We start from the raw sequence: 12,992 nt of genomic DNA on the forward strand, positions 1-12,992 counted from the left end.
AGACTGGGGGCTTGAGGAGTTTGGGGGAAAACCTCGTGTAATTGGGGGCTGCCTTGCTACACCATGGCTTTGAGCAGGTGCTGGATTTACTCAGTAACCTGCCATGGGTCAGAAAAGGTAACTCTGGGGCTGGGGTTTGCTCTGCAGAAGAGTGCTGGTGGCTCTGGTCTGTTTCAGGTTTGCTGCTTTTCAGAGAAATTGGCATGTTTTTTGTTTTCTCCCAGAGGTCAAGCTGGCTGTGGTACCATCAGCTGCATAGCCTGGGGAGGCCACATCATTGCCTCAGTGAGCTGGCAGCAACCAGGGTCTGGGACTCCAAGGCCACCCACCCCTGTGTGCCAGTGACAGGTGAGGGCTGTGTCCGCGTCAGGGGGTTCCTGCAGACCCCTGTCCCATCTCACCAGCACCAAGGTCTCCTCGGGGCTCTTCTCCCCTCTGGGCCATGCTTGCAGAGGCCCAGCTTAGCTCTGCCTGTCTTTGCTGCAGGATGGGTGTCATGGCTATGTGCTGTGAGGGTTTCCCCACCCGTGGGTGGGAGAAGGTGGTGACTGTGAGTGTGTAGGTTTCTGTAATATGCAAGGACACAAAGGCTTGGTTTCTGTAGTTTTATTACGAATTGCCACTCCTAAAGCAAGCACATACTTACTTTTATGCGTACTTATATATACACACCACTCAAGGTGTTACCAGTATGGCATGGATCAGACCACTCCCAGGACTGGGACAACTGAAGACAGAAAAGCTTCTTGTCACTGGATGATCTTTGTGACAGCATCCACCACCAGCAGGCGTCCCCCTAGAGGATCCTGCCTGTCCTGGAGATCTGCAGAGAAGCTCCTCTTGTGTAAATATTGAGTTATTTTTATACCATGTTGGTGCTAATACCTAAGGAGATGTAGGATAGTGTAGATCAGCTAATCCTGACTGACGACAAACTAGCCTGCAAGGAAAATAGGTGTGTGTTTGTCGGTTATCGGGGATTCTCTATTCTGTGCTCATCAAGGATGTCTCACTCCCTGCTGAGCTTGCCAGGCATGCCTTGGGCTCCCGGTGCAGTAGCTACGTTTCTTCGTGTTTTAGTCTGCTCTTGGGGGGGGGAATGAGACTGGTGGCTGCGGAGGGCATGGGCACCTAGTGGAAGGGGCTGGGCGTCTGCCGGGCAGTGCTGTGCCCCCCGCATCTCTGAGCGACTGCTTTTGTTCCTTCACAGGTACGAAGGAGATGTCACTGCCTCAGGACCCCGCCTTGTGGCCATGCTTGTGCTGTTCAGTCTCAGCCCGTGGATTTCGGTGCCGTTACAGCCCCGGCCAACAGGCGCTCCAGCGGGGCTGCAGCTCCAGCTAGTGGACACGCCGCGCCAGAGGCGCCCTGCCTTGTACCACCTGTGGTCGTTGGCAGCTCCAACCTACTTCAGCTGTGTCTTTCTACAGCCCAGGTTGGGTGCACAATCGCACCCCACTGAAGCTCCACAGTCTACCTCATGGACGATCTAGCCTCTTACAGTTCCACAGCTGGACACTCTACCTTCTTTCAGTATAAGATGACTTGTGCTACTCTTTGTTCCGGTTTTGACCACCCGACTGTTGGGATATGTGATGCTCCTAATGCTTATGTACCTGTCTCATCGATCATCTGTCTCGAAGAAGTCATACCTGAAGGGTGCGGCTTAGTTCCATCTACACCTAATGGATGATCCTTCCTCTTACAAGGTAAGTGAAGGTCTACTTCAATAAAAGCTTGTTCTTATTCTAAACTAAGTCAAGCTCCAGCTCATTTGTTGCAATCTGGTGTGTGGCCAAGGTTGTAAATCAATCACTGCCCTAACTTGCATATTAATATGAATTGTCAGGATTGTCTAAATCTGGTACAAATATTGGACAATTAAGGCAGTAACTATTCCAGACAATGAGTGCACGTGGGAAGGTGGAAGTGCCTTTTTGCTCAGCTCGAACACTTTATTCAGCCCGGTGCGTGCCACTTTCCCTGGGGTCAGGGCCCAATGTGACTAGACCCCCACCTCCGGTGAGGGGTCTGCATGCCTGCCCCGACACCCTCCCCCCTCCCTCACCTGCCTGGTCCCCAAAACTGGGTGTGGAGCCACTTTCTGAGGTCCACCAGCGCAGGACCAAGCCTCTGCTTTCAGGGGCTGAAAATGCAGCACTGGGTCTTTGGCCAGGCTTCACAAACACTGCATGCGGCCTTGCTTTTAGAGCCCTCAAAAAACATCTCCCAGAGCTCGTTTTCGGGACCCTGAAGCACAGTGCCAGTCCTTGCTTTCCTGCTTTGAAAATGTAGTGCTTAGTCTCCATTTTCAAGCAGGAACAAAGATAGGACTGACTTAGGTGTTTGAGTCCCCAAACCATGGCACTAGGTCCTGCTTTTTTGCTGTGAAAACGTGGGACTTAGTCTCCAGTTTTGGTCCCCAAAATGTAACACTTAGGCTCCATTTCAGAGCCCCAGAAATGTTAGCACTTTGTCTCCATTTTCAAGCAGGAAACAAGATAGGACTTGGTTACTTTTCTGAGTGCCGAACCATGGCACTTAAGCCTCCATTTTCCATCAGAGAATGGAGGGCTTAGGCTGTTGGGAAGTTTCAGCAATTCCCCCACCCTCTGGCTTGCAGCTCGCTCTCCAGCCCCAAAAGGCAGCGCTGGCTCTCCATTTCCAAGCTCTGAAAACGAACGACTCAGCCTTGTTTCCAGAGCCCCAAAACCACGCGACTGAGCCTGCGCTTTCAGGCCCTGAACACGCACGACTCGGCCTCTGCTCGAGCTCCAGAAACACACCTTCGGAGGGGGTGCAATTGAGCCCCCAAAGCCGCCCAAGGAGCTGGTTGCCAAGACCCACAAGCACAGCACCCCCGCCACCCCAGGCTCCGCCACCGGTGCCTCCCCCCCCCCCCCCCGGTGCCCCCCACTCGGAGCAGGTTCGTACAAAAAGATTTATTAAAAAACCGGCCCGACACCACTACAGCAGGACACTGCCACACGGGGCTTCAACACAGGACTCGCGCTACGGTACAGAGGGAGGGGCGTAAAACAAAGCGATCGGTAAGCATCGTGGTTAAGAAATAAGACGGTGTGAAAGCCATTTTGCCTTAACGAGCACTCAATTAAACTTCAGGGGGACCCCACGGCTTACTTCCCATCATGGACTTGATACAAAAATTAGTCTGAACTGCTATTAGCAGGCAGCATGTGCCGCCCCAAATGACTCTTCCCATGAGAAAATACTGCTGCTGCACCTAGGAGAAAGAAAAGAGAGGAACAAGTCATTCTGTGCCAACTGACAGCGGGCAGAACAGCTTTTTCTTTCTTTTTTATTAACAGAAAACTGCTTTTTAGATACCCCTATGTCCCACTCTACGTAAATATGGTATATCGACATTAATCGTGTAAATATATGCTTTTAAAATTAAAGCTGAACAGGAGAGTCCATGAGCTGGAAATCCACATGTGCGCCAATGTTTAAGGCAAGCTTTTCATCGTAAGCTGTGAATTTACTGACAAAATGCTTCTAGTCTCAGATGTTGCGAGGCATCTCAGATACCTGTAACCACCACCAAAAGCTACTCTGGTGGACGGACCTTTCCGGCCCAAAAGGTTGCGTTTAGGAATTGTGCCGACCCACTATAGAGTATTATTAGCTTATCCGTTAAGAAAATACAACTAGAAGAAAAGGTTACATCAACTACTATAGTAGGATTGTGCTCAGAAGCTAAGGAGAAGTCGACACAACAGGAATTCAGCTCAAGAACTTCTTGCAATTACTGCTACCATGTCTATAAATGGGAAAAGCAAGCATTAAAATAGATTAATAAAATATAAAATTAAGACTGGAAAATCCAGAGACAAGCTGTATCCTTAGAAGAACAAAGTTAAAATTATTCAGTAAGCTGACGTATTTAACCATTACTGGGCCTGTAAAAAATGCATTAAAATTACATTACATATAGTTTTAAAAGCAAAGAAATAAGTGAAGGCAAAGCTTGAAGTATCCATTTTATTTTATAATGCTGATACAGGATGTTGGAAGAGACCATACCAAACGGCAGCATTCGAGAGCGTGAGCATCTCGTACCCTGTCCGCATTGAGCGGGCCTGTGAGAATCGTGAAGTCAGCGCGACACAGGGCCTGCAATGAAGTTCCCGCTGGCGGGTACAAACAAGGTATAATGTCAGAGTTAGTAGGCAATATTGTTTCGCTGCAATTCCTTAATTTGTACCCATTAGCAGTACTTTACCTGTTAACTTTACTGACTTGTTAATTATAGGGCAAAAGGCAAAAGCTTAAGAGCACCTGTGTTACATATCTTCAAAGTCATTACGTTACATTACGGTAAGCACGTCTGGGTGCTGTGAAATTTTAAAGCATTAATCATTACAATAGCTTACGCAATAGATTTGAAAAATTACTATTAAGTACAAAGTCAGGTTGCAGGTACATAGTCAGGACATACCTGTTCAGGGTAAGTTGCGAACGGAATAATTTAGTATGGTTTGTAGCTATTTTGATGACCACCTCGCCGAGATACTTTCCCATAACCACTCTGCTGATCTAAACACAACAGAAAGCCGTCAGATGGAAAGCTCCGGGGGCGGCCGTGTTTCAGGAGGAAACATCAACGCCACCAGCTAAGGCAGCTTTCAGAGCCAGCTTCCCGCACCCCAACACCTCAGCAGCATCAAGCTGCTCACAACGGTTTTCATCCTACCCACAGCTCCAGCCTCTCCAGAACATAATGATTTTACACTCACCCCTTCAAAAGCACGTGGGAGAAAACAAACACATTCACAAAAATGCTAGGCTATTCCCAAATTGTGAGTAGTTATTGGCACGCTAAGGCAGAACAAATTTACCAAGGGATCAGGAGGAAAAACGCCCCCCAAAAACACCTCCCTCCACTATTTTGCAGGAGTGTATAATTGTGCAGCTGCTGGTCCATCCCCAAATTCTGATTATGGCCATATCACCTCTGTGCTAACTACAGTCTTCTGAAGACGGGTAACTTAATGATGTACGACGCAGCCACTGCTGGACTCAAATTTGTGTTCTGTTCTTGGCCGAGACAGCCCCTTCATGAGCCTGAACAGTCTGCAGAGCACGTTTGTAAGGAGACAGCTGAGGCAGGCGTGCTCTCTGACCATCTAAAAGTGAGGTGTGCATTAGGAAGCCGACGGGCACCTTCCCCTGCCACCAGGAGAGGCAAAACTCCATCTCCCAGGCACCCCGGAAAGGATGAGGCTTTCCAGGCAGTACCACAGCCTGACTGCACAACCGATGTGCACGAGCACCTGACTTGGTGTGACACAAAAGCTGGGGACAGAGGGGCACTGGAAACCAGCACACCAAGGACCTCACACATAAGAGGAATGCTGCTAAGCTAGCTGAAAACCTAAACCTATATGCTTTTAAAGACAGTTTGGTGTTTGTTTTTTGTATTTGTGTCAGCAATTTTCTTTCCAACAGCAGGGCTTTTCACGAGAAGTTCGGTACTTACTGCTATAGTCACCATATCCGTAGTAGTTGTTGTAACCAGTGTAGTCATATCCTCCGTAACCTCCGTACCCTTGGCTGTTGTAGCCATAGTTCCCATACCCCTGATTCCAGTAGTTGCTGTATCCCTGGTTCCAGTTTTGACTGGGGCCTGCAACACAGCGTGCCAGAACTCAGAACTGCAGGAGACTTGCTTTCACTCAAGCAAGCCCCTCGACGTCTTATACCACGCCAGTGCAAACTTACCGCCGCCTCTTCCTCGAGCTCTTCCGACAAATCCTCCTCTGCTCCCCCACTGCTGCTGCTGCTGGTACTGTTCCTTTGACATGGCTACTTTTATTTCACACTGGAAAAGGAAAGTTGACATCAGATCCGATTCGCAGCGACAATCTTCACCAAGAATTCCTAAGCTTACAGAACGTTAAGCGGAAAATAAAATTTGGTCACCCCGGTGCTCTTCCTGGGAACAAAATGCAGAGCTTACACTCTTCAACTTGAGCATTGCTGAAAGACACTGACATTGTAAAGACTTTTCAAGTTCCCCACTTTCCTGTCAGTAGAACCAATTCTGAAAAACAACACTTGTTTCCACTGTATTTCTTTCTGTTTTAACTTTAGAACAGACCTCTGAGGTATTTATTTGGGAAAAGCAAACTCAGCTCTGAGCTACAAAAGTATCGTTGCATTTTGCTCAGTTCCCAAAGCTTCCACTGCATATCCATCCAATGAGGAAGAGGCCGGCTACAATTTGAGTTTGGGTTACAAGGTTTAATTTTAAACACATTTCTGAAAGGAAGGTAACTTCCAACAGGAAAGCCTAGCTTCCCATTTCAGTTCAGTTTCGGAAGCACTCTAAGATAAATTGACATTTTGCCTAAACAACAGAGTATTTCCAGATTAAACACTCCAGTGACTTGATTAAAGATCCAGTGACTTGGAAAGCGTGGTAAAGCCTCCTGGAGCAGATGAGTGAGGCAGCACCCAGGGCACACCGCCAGACAACCTGGGAGTGTCTGAGCCAACAACCACGCTGCTGCCAGCCCTCTCCCCACAGGGCGTGCAGAACAAAACGTCACGGGAAGACCCCTCAGCTCATAGGCTTACTGTAACCAATTACTAGCACCTCTAGAAATGCTTCACAGGTTTAGCACAACATGAGAGAAATAAAGCTTATAGGTATTCTCAGACTATTCTTCAAAACCAGCCAGAAATGATCATGTAATTCACTCTATTGTCAGTGTTCAGTTTCTCTAGGAAAAAAGTCACCTACTTTACTAAGCCCAACGTTGTGGTATTTCTTTTCCATTATTTTCTTCACTGGTTCCTCCTCCTTGAAAGTAATGAAGCAAAATCCACGCCTCTTGTTAGTTTTGTTGTCCATGGGGAGCTCTATAGACTCAACCTGGTAGAGAACAGTTGTGTTACATTTTATCCTGCCATTTGCACGACTTGAAAACGTTTCTAACAGCTCGTATTTGCCAAATAAAATTATTTCGACTAGAATATGACAGTGTGCCTCCATCGCAGGGCTTTACGTTAGTCGATGCAAATCAGCATCACTATATCCATCACCACTGACATTGCGAACATGATCATCATCACTAGAAATTATGTTCCTAACTGCATAAATGACTGCTTTCATCTAACTCATTATCATTTGCCTGCTCAGGAGCTCTAACAGAGCATGCTGCACAAGGAGTATTTTACTCGTGCTGGATAAGTACTCTCAATTTGATTTACAGTTATGTCAGTTAAGACTGGGTTAAACTAGGTGTTTCCACCCTTGAGCAGACCTAAATCTTCAAGCTTTGTATGAAAAAGCTTTCTTTGCAAGAAAGAGCAAAAGCTCTATCTTTGCAAAAAAACATAGTTCTGCTCATTCATCACGCTACTAAAATTGTTTGTTGAACAGGACAAATGATACCGTTATTTCAACACCTAACTGCAAACACAAAGTTCTCCTTGCAAGTGGCACGGGAGGATTTGGCCTAAGGAAATAGTTGTTGTAGCCTGTGGTACAGACTACCAGGCAGGTATTGGAAAACCCAGCTCCCCGACAGCTGAGCTGTTATGACCTGATGCTGGCAACACCTTACAATAAGTAGAGAAGCTGCTGCCAACTCCCATCACCCTTACCAGGCTCCTACAGGGCAGCTCTTAAGCCCCAAGGTGGTATTTTGTGACAGTCCGCCTGCACCACCAAAATGGGGGACAGAGAGAGAGACAGAATATAGAGTTGCAGAGAATTTCAGAAAACTGCCTGAATCCCTGCCACAGCAGACGAGCTGGCCTGGCTGAAGAGCATCTCAGCCAGCTAACCCACGCAGCATGCTCCGAAACCTTGCCTCCCACGCCTGCCTCGCTCAAGACATTCAGGCATCCCGCAGACCAGGTCCCAAGTCTCTGATGTGCCCCAGCTCCTCCTTCCAATAACCCCGTTCACATTACCAACCCATGCGAATCCCAGCCTCCAAGTGATACCCTTACCGTTAAGATTCTGAGAAGCAGAACACGTGGAATTACACTGGCTATTAAGTTTACCGTAGCTTCAAACGAGACTGAGTTTGGGGGCTGTTTTTAATTACCGAATTTATGAAGACCGAGCAATTTATTTTGCCACGTACCTCACCAAAACCTCCAAAGTATTCCCTTATTTTCTCTTCAGGTGTGTCTGGAGATAAGCCCCCAACAAAAATCTTTTTGACGGGTTCTTTTGTTTTCATGGCTTTCGCTCTTTTAGGATCAATGACCTTCCCATTCAGCTTGTGTTCTTTCTGGTCCATGACCTGTGGAAAATTAAAACAAGACCTTATTCACAGTTCAAGCTAAATGTTTCACTGGGGTTTTGAGCAAGGCTCAGCTAATTCATACTTGAGCTTTGGTAATGCTAGCACTTCAGCTACAATATTTTTATTCCAATGATTATTTGTTCCACAAACCCAAACAGTTCTTTGATTTTGATCACTGTCCACTGACACAGACGGTTCTACTAAAGCCTTTAAGGAATAACCTGCAGCCACTTATCACCCAAGGAAATACGGACATAACATTTCCCAGAAAGCACTGCACAATCCCCTCCTCCCCTCCTCACACCTCATAAAGTAAAGAAGGGTTTTATCTATGCCTTAGACACCACCAAAGATCAACGAAGGTGACAAATTTTCAGGGTGCTACATCAGCGGCACTTTAGAAAGGCTAACGCCTAATTTTTGCTTGAATAATGCCCAAATGCGTCAAAGCCACCAACCCCACTCCAGGGGTCACCCTGCAGCTCTGGAACACGAGGACTTGGCGCACTTTTAGCATTATCACTTCCCTGGCGGTAGGCAGCAGGTGTATTATACGTGGTAGTTTTGAATTGCACAAGGCCAGCGGGTTGCAGCACGTTTCCCTGCAAGTACCCAAAGGCCTATTCTGGGAGCCGCTGCTGCTCCCGGCCACTGCGGCACGACTAAGACGGTGTGGGAAAAGAACATTTCCATAAGCAGCATCTTAAATAGGTTGCATCCCAAAATCATCTGTAACAGGTTATGTGCAAACAACTGTGTGTGCAGTCACCTGAGTGCTGCACCTTTGCGGACTACAATTTAAGGTGCCGTTTGATCACATTAATACTACCTTATCTACGCTCTCCGATTCTTTGAAGAGTACAAAGCCGAAGCCTCTCGATCGCCCAGTGATGGGGTCTAACTTCAGAGTGCAGTCTACAACTTCGCCAAATTTAGAGAAATAGTCCTTCAGGTCTTTCTTTGTAGTGTCCCAGCTAAGGCCGCCAATGAACATTTTCCTGTTGAGACAAGAAGGTTAGCCCGTTAAGACACTTCACCTAAGATCCCACGCCATCAAGCTGTACGAGCTCAGCTACCTTACGTAAGGAGTAGCAGGGCTTTATCAGTGACACCCCAGGCGTGCATAGGAGGCCCCGCACTTTTCGACACGTTGCTGAAACGATCCTGGCCAGAACAGATACAGGCTTGCAGGCATGCAACAGCTCTGCGCAGCCTTCCGCTGCAGTTGTTTACGTCACTACCCCAAGAAGCCACAAGGAGCGATGTAAAAGTGTACTGCTACCTCCTTGCAACCCCGTCGCTACTGACCCACAGGCTTAACCCACACAGGTCTCTGCGAAGCCCCCGACAGCTGTTTGTGAAGCAGACGCAGGACCGATACGTGTCTAAGGCAGCAGGGGAACCCAGGAGCACTGACACACTCGCCTGGAGTGCACGCATGCCAGTACGAGTACACCAAAAAACAAATAAAAAAGCGCAGTCGAGTCCGCTTCCCCAGAAAGGTGTAAAAAAGCTAAGTATTGGATGCTCGAAGCTAACTTTTCCTCCCCAAAACATGATATAAACAGCTGGCATAATCCAAACCAATCCCCAGAACAACTTCCCTACAGACTGTTTACAGGAGCCGCGCTGCTGGGAAAACGGGTACAAAAGGTACCTTTAGTCATGACTTTTAATTACACAAGCACGCTGGAAGCTTGGATTCAAATCATGACCGTCTGGAAACAGCAGTGTGGCACAAAAAATTCAGGCACTGCTGCACCGCTGAAGGAAATGCTTGACGACTTGCATCAACTGAAAATCAAGCCAACGAGCGCAGGAATGCAATGCCCTAGTCATCAGGCACGAGGCTTATGCTCTCATTCCGAGAGGATTCGTTTTGAGATGATCTCTTCTAATGCTGATAAAGAAGATTTTATGACAGGCTCAGAACTGAAAGGTATGATCCACTGAGATGTGTAAAAATGTGTTCTCCAAAGCTCTGCCAATTTATTTCACAATGACACGCGCCGTTTTCAGACAACCTGCGCAAGCACCCAAGCGCGCTTCCATCTCCTGCGTGTGCCGCACACACACAGGCATCCCTGTTCCGATCGCGCTGCACTTCCACAGCTCCAGCCCTCTCAGACCCAAGCTGTTCATCTGAACTCACCCCAAGCCTCGTTGAACTGGCTGTGCTCTTACAAAATAAACAGGAAGGGTTCAGCTTCTGACAAATGTCTCGAACCTCCAGACGCAGCAGGGTTCAGAAGCTTCATCTGTTTCCACATAAAGTTTTTCCATCTACCAACAGGAGCACCAATCCCCCGTACCTTTATTCACCTCTCCCATTAGTTCCAGCTCTCTTTTCTCCAAAAAGCACTGGATGCCCTGCCTTGGTGACCTCTTACTGTTTTCGGGAGTGACATGAACAAACGGACCATGCTAGTAAAACGGTAGCCTCCGACCAGCAGGGTTCAGTCATCCAAAGAAAGCCTGGTATCATTATCAGTCATCCTGTTTGTTGTTGTGTGTTTTTTCTAAGCAGCAAAACACAACACACGCCGAGGATGCAGCATCGTATTTCTGACACATGGGAGATACTGACACTGGAGCAGTTCCTGCAGAATGTACATGGGCTACGTGCCATACAAAACATCCCTTTTACAGCTGTCAGCAGAACAATTAACACAAACTACAAAACCCTGCTTTCTATCACTACATTTATGACCCAAACCAGGAGTTTGAAATTCATTCCCTTCTGAAGGATTTCCCCAGCACCGTGCAAAAACTGAATATGTGACTGCAGTCACGGAGCAGCAAAACCTAATTGCTCCAGCTTTCCACTACAGCAAAAGTTTTTCAGCTCCACTGCAAAACTGAGGCCAAAGCAAGGCTACAACACCAACAGGACCACAAAAAACAATTAAGAGCCGTGCCACCGTACTGTCAAAAGCTAGTGAAACATGCGTCCTTTCCAAACCACGGCTTGGCTGGTTGAAGTCACATCGGTGCACGTTTTTCCAAAATAGGTCACCAGAAGGGCACTGGCCAAGCTTTCAAGCTTCAGACGTAGCTAAACTGAGCATACACAGAAGCGGTGGCTGGCTGTGGCCTTTCTCCAGCTGCCTGATCGGGATGTTTCCCAGCAGTTGCCAACTTAGGGATATCTGAAGTACAAAGATCGTACCTGGGAAAAATTGAGGGTGCACTCTGTTGCTGAAAATCCTGTCTCTAATTCCTAATGTAAAGGAACCACTATCATACCTCCATCCAGCAACTACTGAGGGCACGCTGTCTTCCCTCTGCCTCCAAGAGCTGTCAAAAACAGTTTCCCATACAGCATTACCAACAACAAGTGGCAGGTCAAAAACTATTCTTTCACGGGCTGAAAGACTGAACTCACCTGCAAGCCGCCGTACACTACAGTGTACTCAGTGCCCCACATCACCACACCACGCAGCGACAACTCCTTAGAGGCTGTGCTGACTCAAAAAAAAAGCTTACGTCCTCATGCAACCCTTCGATAGGAAAAGGCAGAACAAATACGAAAATGGTGACAGAACTTAGTGAGGTACTTAAGGTAGGAACTAGTGAGGATAACATCTAGGCTCCCATGAGCAGTGGGAAAGCACTCAAAACACGTTCCTGTTGCGTCTCCGCGCTGTCAGCAACACCCCGGTTTATTACAAAAGGGAAGGCTTCTCTGCAAGTCCTGACAGGACACACACAGCTACTGCTCCTTTATTCAGGTTTTTTTATTTTCTGCCTTGAAAAAACACACTTGCTGCCTGAGTTTCACAGCAGCATGACAGGCACCAGCACGGAGCGGCAGCCCGTCCTGGAACCGGATCTATTCTACATGAACTTCAACTGCTGTAGAAAGGCTGCTCTCTGCCCCCTGCCAAGAGCCAGACTTTGGGGAGATGAAAAACCGCATTCGTTCTGCGCTTAAACTCGTCACCTACGGCACAGTCCTGCGCAGGGAGTTTCGTGAGCTCTCTGACAAGTGCCAACCTCGCGGCGTGAGCCAGAAGAGCAATACGCGTTACGGCCCCCCAAGCCCACGGTCCCTTCCCCTCTCTTTAGGGCTGCCGGAGGAGAAATGGCAGAGGGTGGCACGAAGCCTGGCGACGCTGCTCCGGCAATCGTTTCTCCGTCACAGAGCACCGCGGCAGAGCTCGTACCAGCAGCGCCGCGCCTTAACTTTCCGCAGCAGCAGCAGCAGCATCCTCCGAGGGAACGAGGAAATAAACAAACCCCCCAACTTGGCCGGGGCCGAAGCTCCCCGGCTCGGAGCGGGCCGCCCCGGGGGAGCCACGACCGCGGGGCGCCGCCGCTCACCCCTCGTCCTCCTCGTTCTTGCTGGCGTCGATCTTGGCTCCCTCCGACTCGCCCCCGCCGCCGCCGCCGCCAGCCCCGTCGGCGCCCCCCGCGCCGGCCCCCGGCAGCCCCTCGGGCTGTTCCGGCTGCTCCGCCGGGCCGCCCCCGCCGCCGGCCGCGTCCACGGCGAACTGCTGCTCCGACATGGCGCCGCCGCCGCCCCCGGCTCCGCTTCCCCGCCGCGGCGCCGGCCCCGCTGGCGGCCCCTGCCCGAGCCCTCCGCCCGCCGCCCGCTCGTCTTAATGGCGCCGACGCCGAGCCAGCCTAAAATGGCGGGCGGAAGGGGCGCCGCGCCGCCCCACGTGACGCCATGGCGGCGACAGGGCCCGGCCCGCCTCAGGGAGC

At 49.1% G+C, this 12,992-nt stretch overlaps 1 protein-coding gene across 5 annotated transcripts; it reads right to left on the bottom strand.

Annotated features, from left to right (window-relative positions):
- Positions 1–2,927: 2,927 nt before the first annotated feature.
- HNRNPD (heterogeneous nuclear ribonucleoprotein D) lies at positions 2,928–12,908 on the bottom strand. Of its 5 annotated transcripts, XR_005819784.1 has the most exons (9): positions 12,609–12,908; positions 9,115–9,283; positions 8,121–8,282; positions 6,767–6,898; positions 5,743–5,842; positions 5,501–5,647; positions 4,460–4,557; positions 4,045–4,151; positions 2,928–3,244 (listed from the first exon to the last, which is right to left on the bottom strand). XR_005819784.1 is itself a non-coding variant. In XM_040556524.1 (8 exons), exons 1-7 carry the CDS (start codon positions 12,791–12,793, stop codon positions 4,490–4,492), a joined length of 963 nt encoding a protein of 320 aa, XP_040412458.1. In that variant the 5' UTR covers positions 12,794–12,908; the 3' UTR covers positions 2,928–3,244; positions 4,460–4,489. The 5 variants fall into 5 exon arrangements, 4 of the variants coding, with proteins under 4 accessions (XP_040412458.1, XP_040412461.1, XP_040412462.1 ...); XM_040556524.1 differs by lacking the exon at positions 4,045–4,151; XM_040556527.1 differs by lacking the exons at positions 4,045–4,151; positions 12,609–12,908 and adding an exon at positions 12,452–12,510.
- Positions 12,909–12,992: the final 84 nt, after the last annotated feature.

The sequence above is a fragment of the Cygnus olor genome, chromosome 4 (genome assembly GCF_009769625.2).
Source record: "Cygnus olor isolate bCygOlo1 chromosome 4, bCygOlo1.pri.v2, whole genome shotgun sequence".
In the NCBI taxonomy this organism is placed as follows: Eukaryota; Metazoa; Chordata; class Aves; order Anseriformes; family Anatidae; genus Cygnus; species Cygnus olor.